The 12995-nt window shown below is 36.5% G+C and overlaps 1 protein-coding gene across 2 annotated transcripts; it reads right to left on the bottom strand.

The window, feature by feature from the left end:
• Window positions 1-170: 170 nt before the first annotated feature.
• On the bottom strand, window positions 171-11253 carry LOC127620329 (zinc finger and BTB domain-containing protein 12-like). Of its 2 annotated transcripts, none has more exons than XM_052093528.1 (5): window positions 10995-11253; window positions 10091-10311; window positions 6989-7180; window positions 6173-6364; window positions 171-4214 (listed from the first exon to the last, which is right to left on the bottom strand). In XM_052093528.1, exons 2-5 carry the CDS (start codon window positions 10292-10294, stop codon window positions 3189-3191), a joined length of 1614 nt encoding a protein of 537 aa, XP_051949488.1. In that variant the 5' UTR covers window positions 10295-10311; window positions 10995-11253; the 3' UTR covers window positions 171-3188. The 2 variants fall into 2 exon arrangements, with proteins under 2 accessions (XP_051949488.1, XP_051949489.1); XM_052093529.1 differs by having other exon boundaries at window positions 10091-10296.
• Window positions 11254-12995: the final 1742 nt, after the last annotated feature.

Raw genomic sequence — 12995 nt, 5'->3', positions numbered from 1 at the left:
GGGGCAACATTTAACAATAAGGTCAATCTGAAAAGCCTGTTTTGTGCTGTGCTCTTTCAGAGTCTTGCAAACTATAATCCTCTTTGTTTTTCTATTCAAATCTGAACACTAGCTTTTGAGTGTGCTCATTTACAGGAGCTCTGCATACCCATATCAATGCAGAGCATTAGTTGGCATTGATCAAATGAGCTGTAGGTCAGACCTTGCTGTGCTCTGGTTTTGCTGCAAGCATATATATATATATATACACAAATACTGTGGCATGCATTATTATGTAAGTGGACTGGCTTGTTATCACAATAACAAGTAATAACATTATATCAGATTGAGTGGGATCCCACTACTGTCTTAAAGGGATAGTTCACCCAAAAATGAAAATTCTCTCATCATTTACTCACCATCATGCCATCCCAGATGTGTGTATGGTTGCCAGAACTTTGAAGGTCCAAAAAGCACATAAAGTAAGAATACAATTAATCCATATGACTCCAGTGGTTAAATCCTTTTTTACTATAAAATCTCCTCCCTGCCCAGTAGGTGGCAATATGGATGAATTTGAATCGCCAAAAACAAAAGAAGAATGTGAAAGTGGAGATTTATAGTAGAAAAGGACTTAAATATTGGTCCGTTTCTCACCCACACCTATCATATCACTTCTGAAGACATGGATTTAACAACTGGAGTCTTATGGATTAGTTTTATGCTGCCTTTATGTGATTTTTGGAGCTTCAAATTTCTGGTCACCATTCGCTTGCATTGTATGAACCTACAGAGCTGAAATATTCTCCTACAATTCTTCGTATGTGTTCTGCTAAAGAAAGTCACACACATCTGGGATGGCATGAGGGTGAGTAAATGATGAGATAATGTTTTATTTTTGGGTGAACTATCCCTTTAAGTCTGTGATTACTGTAGGTTTGTTGGGTAATCGATCAGTTTTTCTTTTATGCCGAGTTTATCCATGAAAGGTAATTTAACATCTTAGACCAAAGAGCTTAATTATGGTTTAAAATGGTAAAAGAAACATTCTTCACTTGACAAAGTGATTTGGATGTAGTTTGAAGTTCTACTTTTAGTATGCTTAAGCAGAGACAGTATAAGGAGAGGAAGACAGGCCACATAAAAACTAATGGGGGAAAATCGTAACACCTAAATCCCAGCTGTAGGCAATTCTGAATGCAGGGATCTAGACAAATGTTTTTCTAAGTTACTTAAAAACGCTGTTTATTACAATGCAACCAAAGTGAGATGATCAGGCCAGTGATAGGCTTATGTTTAATTATATGGACAAACAATATATTGCCTCCTAAAGCCACTTTTGTATCATTATCAATGCTTTACTCCTCTGACACAATTATATAATGCATTTTAATTATTGTAAATTATCATATATTTATTTTTATTTGAGGGCCTTTCTCTGCAAATATTTATATTTGCAATTAATTTAAATAATTGGCATATCATAGAATTATTTAGATTCAAATTTGAATTGATTAACAGCCCTAGATAAAATAATTTGGGAAACCTGTTTGAAGAAAGTAAAGATTTCACCTTTAAAGGGACATTGGTTTGACTCAAGAGGCAATGTCATTTGAAGCCAAAGCAATAAAATTACAGATGAGACAAACTCTCATTTTAACAGCAGTTTCATGTAATTAATGACATACAGACACTGAATTTTCACTACAACTAAAATGACAAAGACTTTTTCTTACTTTCCTCATTGGCCACAGTACATATTAACATCCGTCTAAACGTCTACAAGCCACAAACATAGACCACGACCTTCCCTTCTGATGTCCATTATTAGCTCTGCACTAGCAGTAACTTTTTTTTAACCTGGAAAGATACACAGAACTGTAGCATTTGTGCGAGTATACAGTGGCAATAAAAAATATGTGAACCCTTTGGAATTACCTGCATTTGTTTCAATTTGTCTTAAAATCTGGTTCAATAATGAACAAAAACAATCTGTTTTAACTAATAACACACAAATTATTGTATTTTTGTACATATTGAATACATCATTCAAACATTCACAGTGTAGGTTGGAAAAAGTTTGTGTACCACATAGGCTAATAACATTAAAAAAATACTAATTAGAGTCAGGAGTTTGCAAACCTGGCATCCAATTAATGAAACAAGATTGGAGGTGTGGGACGTGGACCATGCCTCACAAAAAAAGAGATCTCAGAAAACCTACGATCAAATATTGTTGTTTTGCATAAAGCTGGAAAAGGTTAAAAATTGATCTTGAAGAGCTTAGAAAAATATTTTTACTGGATAATGTCAGGGTGGCTGTGCGCCAGCAGAAGCTCAGTAGAAGTTGCGTGATGCAGCAGGACATTGACCCAAAACATTGAAGTAAGTCCACTACAGAATGGCTTAAAAAAAAGAGAAGAAAATCCACCTTTTGGAGTGATCCAGAAAGAGCCCAGATCTTGAACGAATGGTTCAAAATGAAAATTCAAAAAAATTCTCTCATTATTAACTTACCCTGATGCCATCCCAGAAGATTTTTAGAAGAAGACAGATCTGTCAGGTCTTTATAATGGAAGTACACAGGTGTCAGCAGTTTGACGGTCCAAAAGTCATAATTAGGCAGCTTAAAAGTAATCCACATTAGTACAGTCGATCAATGAATGACTTATGAAACAAATCTATACATTATTGGAACAAATAAATCAATAATTAAAATGTAATTAACTTTTAAAATGCACGAGCTCACGTGAGAGTTCGGAAGCACCGCTTATTTACAACAGAAAAACGAACGTCACGTGAAAGTTCGGCCATTTCAAACAGCATCAGAGCCCTGGATGGAAGCGCCGATTTAAAGTTAAAAATATGTAAATTATTGGCTTGTTTTTTACATAAACCTATCAATTTGCTTCAGAAGATGTTCATTGATTGACTGGATTACATTTATACTGCCTAAATATGACTTTCGGACCATCAAAGTGCTGGCACACATATTTTTTTCTTGCCACTGTATAAGCAACATAATTGAGTCTCTATAGGCAAAAATAATCAAATGCTTAAACAGTATTAGGATCTGCACAATGACAATTTCTTCTGAGCAACAATTCTGTAGAACTGAAATAAAATTTCAACTTTAAAGCCAAAATGTAGCCATTATTGTTACCCACGTTAAAGTCAACGGGAAATGGCTTTATTTTTAAATGGCCTATTTAAACTCCTCCTCCAACACCTCCAGCCATTCCCTCATTATTCCGCTGCATCTCCAGGTAGTTTTGAGCGGTGGTCCTTCCGTGTTGCTCCTTCAGGTGGCGACGCAGAGCAGGCTTGTGGGCGAAGCTCACATGGCAGTACGCGCACACGTGTGGGCGCTCACCGCTGTGGAGGTTCATGTGGTCGCACAGTGTTGACTTCTGAGTGAAGGTCTTGTGGCACAGGGGGCAGGAGTGGAGCTTGGCGGCTCCGCGGTGAACGACCATGTGTCGGTTGAGGTTACTGGAGTGGCTGAAGTTCTTGCCGCAGCACGGACACACATATAGCCGGTGTGTCGCCAGGGAATGCACGGCTAAGTCTTGTGTTGAAGAAAACGCAAGTCCACAGTGCTCGCATACAACCGCTCCCGTTACACAGGAAGTGGATCCCACCACCGCCACTGACTCATCAGCTGTGCCGCGCTCATTCGAAGGTGTCCCAACTCCCATTCCCTCCTCCCCTAAAGAACCTGCTACACCAAAGTGTGCAGGACCCCCATCAGAGCCACCCTCTTCTCCTCGACCCTCACGCACCCTGTACTCGACGTGGAGGGAACCATCTGCAAGATGCTGATTGGACAGGTAATCGGCACCAAAGTCAGCTCCAAAATTCCCCATGATCTCATCTGGGGTCGGAAAGCGCCAAGCCTCCTGATAGTTACCCAGAAGCTTGCGATCTTTTAAAGTGTACCGCTTCCTGTTTTTGAAGCCTCTTCCTCGGCCTCCCCTGTGCTCGCCGTGTCTTCGCCTCCACATGCGAGCTGCTCCTCTCAGGCTGTTGCCTTTCATGCGACCCTCCATATTGTGTTCCTCCATCCCCGTGTCCAGGTTCTGACAGTTGTCATCTAATACAACAACAGCTCTGTCCTCTTCAGCACCAGAGGTGTTCTCAAGGTCTTGATGTTCATCGCTAATGTGTACTTGAAAGATGTCACTCTCAGTGCCGTCCTCTCTCTCGTAGTGGCCAGACTGCTCTGATGCTCTTCCCTGCAACATGGTGAAAACATTAACTAGTTAACCTGTTGTGGAACATGACAACACTGTCAAAAAAAAAGACCATTTAGAATTTGTATTGCTGCGTTCACATAGCATTGGAATTACCATAATTACTTCCACTGGAGAGTTTTTCTCATCCTCTGACTCAGAAATTATTTCTATAACACCTGTGACACCAAAATGTTATAATGCCATGTGCAGCTTTGTTGATGATGACAGCACAATACTCAATCACTATATTTATTCACCATTATTATACCCACCGGCTATCATAAAATTATTTATAAAATAGTATCATTTTAAGTGGTTTTAATCTGATGGCAGTTTTCATAAAGTTCAAAGTAGTGTTATCATTAATGAAAACCGTTTTGGTAACTGAAATAAAAATGAAAACTAACTACTAATTAACTAAACTAAAATTATAAAAAATAAAATAAATAAAAAACGGAAACTAGACTAAAATACATTTACAAGACTCCAAAACTAACTGAAATAAATAAAAATGACAACAAATTAACTTGAGTTTTTGTTACATTTTTAAAGTTATCCTGTTTCAGTGGCATTCCCAAAATTAAAGAATCATAACTCTACAAAAAAACAAAGAGGACTATTATGTTTGGTATCATTTTAAATGAGACTCTCAGTCTAACAAACTGTTAAAACATTTTTTAAAAAAATCACAAAATCACTTGAGCCAAAAATGTACTTTTTTTTTTCCTCTCTCGGATTTGGGATTATATATCTCTGAGCGTAAATAATGTGGCTCTGAAAAACTTTTTTTGCTTTTGTTTCCAATCATGTCACCTGTAACGGAGTAATTTTGTGTTGATACAAAAAAGCAATCAAAAGTTACAAAAGTTTATCCTAGTGTCCAAAAACATCTCCAAACAAATAAAACATAATAATTGTACATAAGAATGAATTACACATGCAAATACAACAAAGTATACTCGTCTGTGTCATGTACTTGGCACCATCTTCTGATGGTTATATGTAATTAGAGTGAACGATCCTCTCTGCCCATATTTGGATGACTTCAACCTCTAGTTGCAATGATCTAAACCCTAATATGATTGAATTAGCTTTCCATGATGCTGGATAACGAACTACAGAATTTCTGCGGATGTCATCTGATTACATTGTGTGTGGGCACATTTTAAAGATAATCGTTTCCTATAAGTGGTATATAATAACTTATGTTCCGTTTTTGTGAAGATATAAGTGAAAATGTGGCACATAAGCAACACCCATTTACATGTAACATGTATGTCAAAGACATATACTTAGCTATTACTCACTATATATGTTTTTATCTTTGAGTAAAACAAATAGGCTGTTTGTATTCTACTCTTGTGATCTTTCCAACAACATATGACACATGACTATTTGATCAGTTTTTATCGATTACAATAAAATGTGCAGTGCAAAATTATTAATAAATTACAAAACAGAACATTTCTGATTTGTCTACAAATTTCAAAGCACTTGCTCAGTTTCGGAGGGCCAATCAGAGTTTAAAGAGTTAGACCAACCTACCATTGATTATAAAAATACCATGATAACAGAGGGCCATGAGAAATGTAACCGGTGTCAGATGATGCATTAATTTTGGCAGTCCTAACATACGAAAACTAAAATAAAATATACTGAAAGTGAAAAACAGACATAGAGTGAAAATCAACAACAACTAAACTAAACTGAAAAAGGACAAATTAAAATAAAATAAAAAATAAATAAAAATGTCAGTACTATAAATACCTTGATTTTAGGTTTCCGAGTGGTAATGTATGAGTGGTTTTTACTACTTGGAAACACTTAAGTGATAATTCAGATGTTATGTGAACGCACCATAAGGTACAGTATCAGTATCAAAATTACAATTAATATTCAGTAATTTTGTTAAAACCAATGAAGCTTTTCATAGATCTAACAAATCCATAGATATTTACATGATGCATAGACAAATCACTGGCATCTCTGCGCTGAATGTTGGAGTGTTCAACATCCGTGGCTTGGAGCTCCTTTCCAGAGCTGTGTGGGTGCAGTGATGCAGTATCAGAAGGGGGCGACATAGATCCCAATGAATGGGAACTTCCACTGACAATCACTGGCATGGACTGAGGGTCTTCTGTTTTCACAGTCTGAGCAGATACACAGTGGGAAAGTTGGATAGAGAAAGACAAACATAAAGAATGAATAAAGAGGAAAAGGAACAGGAGGGTAAGAGGGAGAAAGAATTGTAATGTTTCATAAAATTATTTTTGCAATATGTTAATTTTAAAAATGATACCCAGAATGTTCACACATCTCTGTCAGCATATAGTGGCCAGGGGCTGTCAAGCTCCAAAAAGGACCTAAAAGCACCATTATATCTTTCAAAATGTATTTGCGTTTCTGCAAGTCTGACTCTGAATATGCACACTGTCAATTAGATTTAAGAACTGCAGTGGAGGGAAATATTATCAGAAAATAACCATAAAAGGATAAAGAATTCTGTCATCTTTTACTCAACCTCATGTTGTTCTTAACCCAAATGACTTTCTTTATTCCGTGGAATACAAGAGCAGTTGATAGGCAGAATGTAAGTTTCAGTCACCATTCGTTTTAATAGTAACTTTTTTTAACTGAAGAAAAATGTATGGCGACTGAGGCTGTCAGTTCCCTAAATGAGTAAATGAATACAGACTAATTTCTGAGTGAAGATTTCCTTAAGAAACAAGGTCCATAATGGCACCCGAAGTGTTTGAGAGTGAGATACTACTGACCATTGGGCTGCGACTCCGGGGTTGCATGTACTGGCTCAGGGCTCCTCTGCATTTCTCAACCACATGCTCCATCTGCAGGTAGCTGGCAGCAGTCAGGTAATTCACAATCTCTTTGGCACTGAACTGCAGTATCCCTGTGTAACAGGACTGGAGGAGCTCACACACAACTGTTGAGCTGTGCAGTGTCGACACCTTTTGGACAGAGAAGGTAGCTGTTGAAAAAAACGGAATTACAACCCCCAAGTATGATATTCTGGTCCAAAGATATGGCTCGGGTCCCTCCTTCAGTGTACATCTGTTGGATGTTTGGCCTGTTTTATTAATAAAATTGTCATTCTGATTGCTTAGAAAAATAATAATGTAGGACAAATTACAGTGGCAAGAAAAAATATGTGAACCCTTTAGAATTTGTTGGTTTTCTTAATTAATTGGTCATTAATGTCATTTCATCTTCATCAAAGTCACAAGTATAGACAAACACAATGTGCTTAAGCTAACAACACAAACTGACTGGGTCACTCCAAAAGGTGTATTTCCTTTTTTAAAGCCATTCTGTGGTGCATTTACTTCAAATGTTTTGGGTCATTGTCCTGCTACATCACCCAACTTCTACTGAGCTTCAGCTGGCGTACAGCCACCCTGATATTATCCTGTAGGATATCTTGATACATTTGGGAATTGTTTTTCCCCTTGATGATGGCAAGTCCCAAATCATGATGCTCCCCCCACCGTACTTCACTATTGGGATGATGTTTTCATGTTGGTATTCAGTGCCCTTTTTTACGCCATATGTAATGCTGTGTGTTCTTCTCAAAAAATGAAACTTTGATTCATCAGTCCACAAAATTTTTTCCAGGTAGCGTTGTGGAGTGTCAAGGTGGTCTTTGGAAATCCTCAGGCATGCACCAATGTTTTTGTTGGAAAGCAGCGTCTTCCTTAGTGTTGTCCTGCCATGGACACAATGCCTGTTTAATGTTTCCATATAGTCCTTCAATTCCAGTGATTCCTTCAAGTCTTTAACGGTCTCTAGGTTTCTTTTTTAACTCATTGTGTTCCATTTGAGTCATCTTGGCTGGACGGCCACTTCTAGGGAGAGTAGCCACAGTACTAAATCATCTCCATTTACAGACAATTTGTCTAACTGTGGACATATGAATATTGAATCTCTTCCAGATAACTTTGAAACACTAGCATTATGCAAAGCAACAATTCTTGATCATATGTCTTCTAAGATCTCTTTTATGCAAGACATGGTCCACGTCTGCAGATGCTTTCTGTGAATATCAAACTCAAAATGTTTGAGTGCTTTTTAGAAGTCAAAGTAGCCCTAACCCACACCTCCAATCTTGTTTCATTAATTGGTTCCCAGGTTTCCCAACTCCTGACTCTAATTAGCTTTTGTTAACGTCATTAGCATAGGGTTTCACATACTTTTTCCCAAACTACACTGTGAATGCTTGAATGATGTATTCAATATGTACAAGAACAATACATTAATGTGTGTGTTATTAGTTAAAACAGGTTGTGTTTGTTCTTTATTGTAACTTAGATGAAGATCTAAGTTCACATACTTTTTCTTGCCATCGTACGTACCAAAATGTAATACTTAGGGTTTTTTCTTATCCTAATTATGAAACTTGCATTAGCAACACCACCAATTAAATTAGCTTTTTGCAAATGGTTTCGGGATTACATTAGCTTACTCTGAATTTTAGAAATAAATTAGCTTAAGGTCTATACATTTAACAGCTTTTACCCATAAAAAAGTTAAATAAAGACCTTCAAATAATTCATGAGGAACAGCATATTTGGAAAATTTTAATCCAGAGTTGAGAAGTGACCTTCTTGGATGGATTTCCCCTAAATACCAAATCTAAACTAGTAAACCTTGTTCACACAAGCCCGACATTCAGGTCACTGGTTGCAGATGGCATGTTAACTTCCTTCTAAAAGTGCATAGAACGCACAACTGAATTGTATGATTATCAGCAAACACATTTGGTGCTCATTCTTGCTAACCATAGTTTGTCATATTTGCTGTATGTGACATTTAATATTGGGTGAATCGATGCAGAACATCACAAGTCAATGAACATATATGAACAGAAGAGGTTCTTCACGTACCTTCTATTTATACCAAACCACATGCTGAACTCCTTATTAGGTTTTTCATTCGTTTTAAAGGGATAGTTCCCCAAAAATGAAAATTCTCTCATCATTTGCTCACCCTCATGCCATCCCAGATGTGTTTGACTTTTCTTCTGATGAACACAAAAAAAGATTTTAGAAGAATATTTCAGCTCTGTAGGTCCATACAATGCGAGTATTTTTTTGAAACCTCAAAAAGCACATAAAGGAGTAAATCATATGACTTCAGTGGTTTAATCCATGTCTTCTGAAGTGATCTAATTAGTTTTGCATGAGAACAGGCCAAAATATAACTCCTTTTTCACTGTACATCTTGACATTGCAGTCTCTTGGCACGACGTGATTTCTGTGCATACGCAGAGCACTTGATAGCGTTATAGGAAGTGAAATCGAGCTTGAAATCATAATCACCAAGGAGACGGTTGATATCAAGATTTATAGTGAAAATGTAGTTACATTTTGATCTGTTTCTCTCCCAAAACCAATTGGATCACTTCAGAAGACATGGATTAAACCACTGTGGTTTTATGGATTACTTTTATGCTGACTTTATGCTTTTTGGAGCTTCAAAGTTTTGTTCACCAGTCACTTGCATTGTATGGACCTGCAGAACTGAAATATTGTTCTAAAAATCTTTGTTTGTGTTCTGCTGAAGGAAGAAAGTCATACACATCTGGGATGACATGAGGATGAGTAAATGATGAGAGAATTTTCCTCTTTGGGTGAATTATCCCTTTAACTGAAGGACTGTTATCTTACGGAGGATCTTCTTGTATTTGGCTGATAAGTGGGTTGCTCGTCTATGTATTCTAATACACAAAATGTAAGCTGGACAAAAGTGCTTGTGGAAAAAAGACTGCATACAAGGTAGTTGTGTCTCATAACACTTCACTTTTTCATTTCATTGTGGATACGAATAGAGTTTCTTCACAGTTCCTGTGTTTAGACACTCACCTGCAGCTCTGATGAAGGGTTCAGGAGAAACTGGTCTCTAAGAAAGGCAGAGCAAGCAGCCAGTACGACCTTATGACCCCTGAACATGGGTCTGCCCCCCGCCACAATGGTGACATCACAGAAGTGCTGCTGTGACCGCAGAGAGTTCATGTTATTCAGGGTGGTGTCTCCATGCCCGGGCAAACGGAAACTCACCACATCCATCTCTTTAGTACAGGAAACTAAATTAGGCAATTATAAAAAAATAAAACACTTATTTGATTTGTAATATTAGTGTTTAACTTTATATACAAACAAAACAAAAAATTTACCCTTACACAAATACAATATTTTACGTAAACATGCCATAATACTACTAAATCATCATAAATTAAGGGGATCTCCTTCAAATAGTGCAATTAATCGATTTGTTTAATTTATTTTGATTGACAGTGGTGTTTAATATTATCGAGTTACAACTAATCTATTAACTAAAGTGTTTTGGCGGAAATTATGGTTACTATGGTACATTTCTGCAGGAGTATGCCTATAGATGAGCAAAACTGGCGATATAAGCGTTAATGCTAACACATACGTTATATATAAACATTTATACAATCTGCAAAACATGATATAGGCCTATGTACATATATAATGACGAGGAATCAATAAATGTTAGCTAGTAAATCATTATAAGTGCTATAAATGATTGGTCAGATAAGAAATCAATCACATGTGCGGACTTTCGTTAATGTTTTTAAGTGTTTTCATGTAATGTGATGTATTTTACCAGTCATTACGTTTATAACACTGTTATCAACATTGGGCTAAACATGCTGGCACTGTGGCATCTTTTGTTTCCGACAGACGGAGTCCCCAACACACTGTAAACACTTTACGGGTCTAATAAATCAATTGAACTTACTTGGGTGATTTAGAGTTGAGAAGAGATCAATAATGGCGCAAAACAGATAAACACACACAGTAATCGAGATTAATTCACTTCCGACCGGGGACCAGCGAAAACACCCTGATCTAGTTTACACAAATCTGTTCTGTTTTTTTATGGCTTAGTTTCGGTCATGTCTATTTTATAGTCTATATATTTAATATGATTGCGCTTGGCGAGTTTTAAAAGAATGCTCGTTGGGATTGGCAGAATGGTGTGAAGTCAGACATCTTAATGAAACGTGTTTACGATAAAAGTTGATTTTCAGAATAAAAGCCCCGTCTAGACGCAAGGGATCTTCTACGAGCGATAAATATTTGTAAATAATTAATAAAAGAAATGAGCAAGAATTAAATAAATAATATAAATAACTAAATACTGTAAAAAATAATTTGGGAACTACACTTTTAACAAATACTTTATAAGAGTATAAAGATTCAGCTTTGGGATGTGTATAAAATATGCTTTGACTTCATGAAAATTTATTGAAAATTTAAATAATATTTTAAATAGTAAATATTAATAATAAAATTAATAGAAATAAATAAGTTGATTAATTTAAAGTAAACAAATTTATTTAAAGTAAATAACATATTATGTGTATATATGTATATATATATATATATATATATATATAAATATATATATGAAACAGTTCTACTCAGCAGTCATTGTGTCTGTCCTCTGCACTTCAATAACTGTCTGGTTTGGTGCAGCTAACAGACATCAGAAGACTACAAAGGACAGTTCGGTCTGCTGAGAGGATTATTGGTTGCCCCCTGCCCTCCCTTCAAGAACTATACACTTCCAGAGTGAGGAAAAAGGCTGGTAAAATCACTCTGGACCCCACTCACCCTGCCCACTACCTTTTAGAACTGTTGCCTTCTGGCCGGCGCTTCAGAGCTCTGAGCACCAGAACTGTCAGGCACAGGAACAGTTTTTTCCCTCAGGCCATCCATCTAATGAACAATTAAATTGCCCCATTGAGCAATAATTATGTGCAATACACGGTTTAATTTTAATTTCAATTTATATTATCCAACATATCCACTTCTGCCATTACTTACATTGCTCTGTACACAATATACCGTTTTTTTTTGTTCTTATATAACAGATTGTATTAGATTTGCACTACGTGTGTATAGTGGGTATGCATGAAGGTGAGTGTATGTACGTATATGTATAATTATTTATTTTTTTTATTCTTTTTTGTTTTTATTACCTTTGTCTTGCTGCTGTTTTTGGTATTGTTTGTATTGTTGTACACTGGAAGCTCCTGTCACTAAGACAAATTCCTTGTATGTGTAAGCATACTTGGCAATAAAGCTGATTCTCTGATATATATGAATACATACATAAAAGGAAGCAAACAATTATACTTTGCATAGTATAAATTGGCTACTGGATGTGTGTAAAGAAGGGTCTACTTTGTTGGAAAGTGAGTTTTTGCTTTGTCAATTCCTTTGACATTATCAAATAAAGAAGATAGCCACAATTAACGCAATAAAATGTGTTTTGGTAAAATATATACAATTTAATTTAACTCAGTTATTAGGATTTACACCACCATCCGAATTCATGAAATTATGTAAAACTAATTTTCACTTGCAGATGACCAGAAAGAGGCGCTGTGAGCTCAAGATGGACATTGAATCAGAACCCTTCTGCAAAGGTGTCCAAAAGCTCAAATAGCAAAACGCGGCGGTCACATAGACATCCTATGGATGGAACATCGGCTAGAAGACACGATGGATGTCTATGGATGAGTTGTTTCAGAGAGCTGAATAAACAATTTTGTGAGGTAACATCTCACCATTTTATGAATTGACCACTAACACATAACAACTTTTACACGAAATAATCCAGTTCCAATTGTTGGAATTAACTATCTGGGGAGTTTACATTTACATTTAAGCATTTGGCAGACGCTTTTATCCAAAGTGACTTACAGTGCACTTATTACAGGGACAATCCCCC

This window comes from Xyrauchen texanus, chromosome 26 (assembly GCF_025860055.1).
Source record: "Xyrauchen texanus isolate HMW12.3.18 chromosome 26, RBS_HiC_50CHRs, whole genome shotgun sequence".
NCBI lineage: Eukaryota > Metazoa > Chordata > Actinopteri > Cypriniformes > Catostomidae > Xyrauchen > Xyrauchen texanus.
This window is presented reverse-complemented; position numbering and strand designations above follow the sequence as displayed.

Bases quoted from the DNA above. Each gene is read 5' to 3' on its own strand.
- LOC127620329 (XM_052093528.1), bottom strand. From the start codon at position 10,294: ATGGATGTGGTGAGTTTCCGTTTGCCCGGGCATGGAGACACCACCCTG. The intron at 6,365-6,988 runs GTCAGTAGTATC...GTATCTGCTCAG, and splicing joins CCCGGAGTCGCAGCCCAATG to ACTGTGAAAACAGAAGACCC. The intron at 4,215-6,172 runs GTAAATATCTAT...ACCATGTTGCAG, and splicing joins GTGATTTGTCTATGCATCAT to GGAAGAGCATCAGAGCAGTC.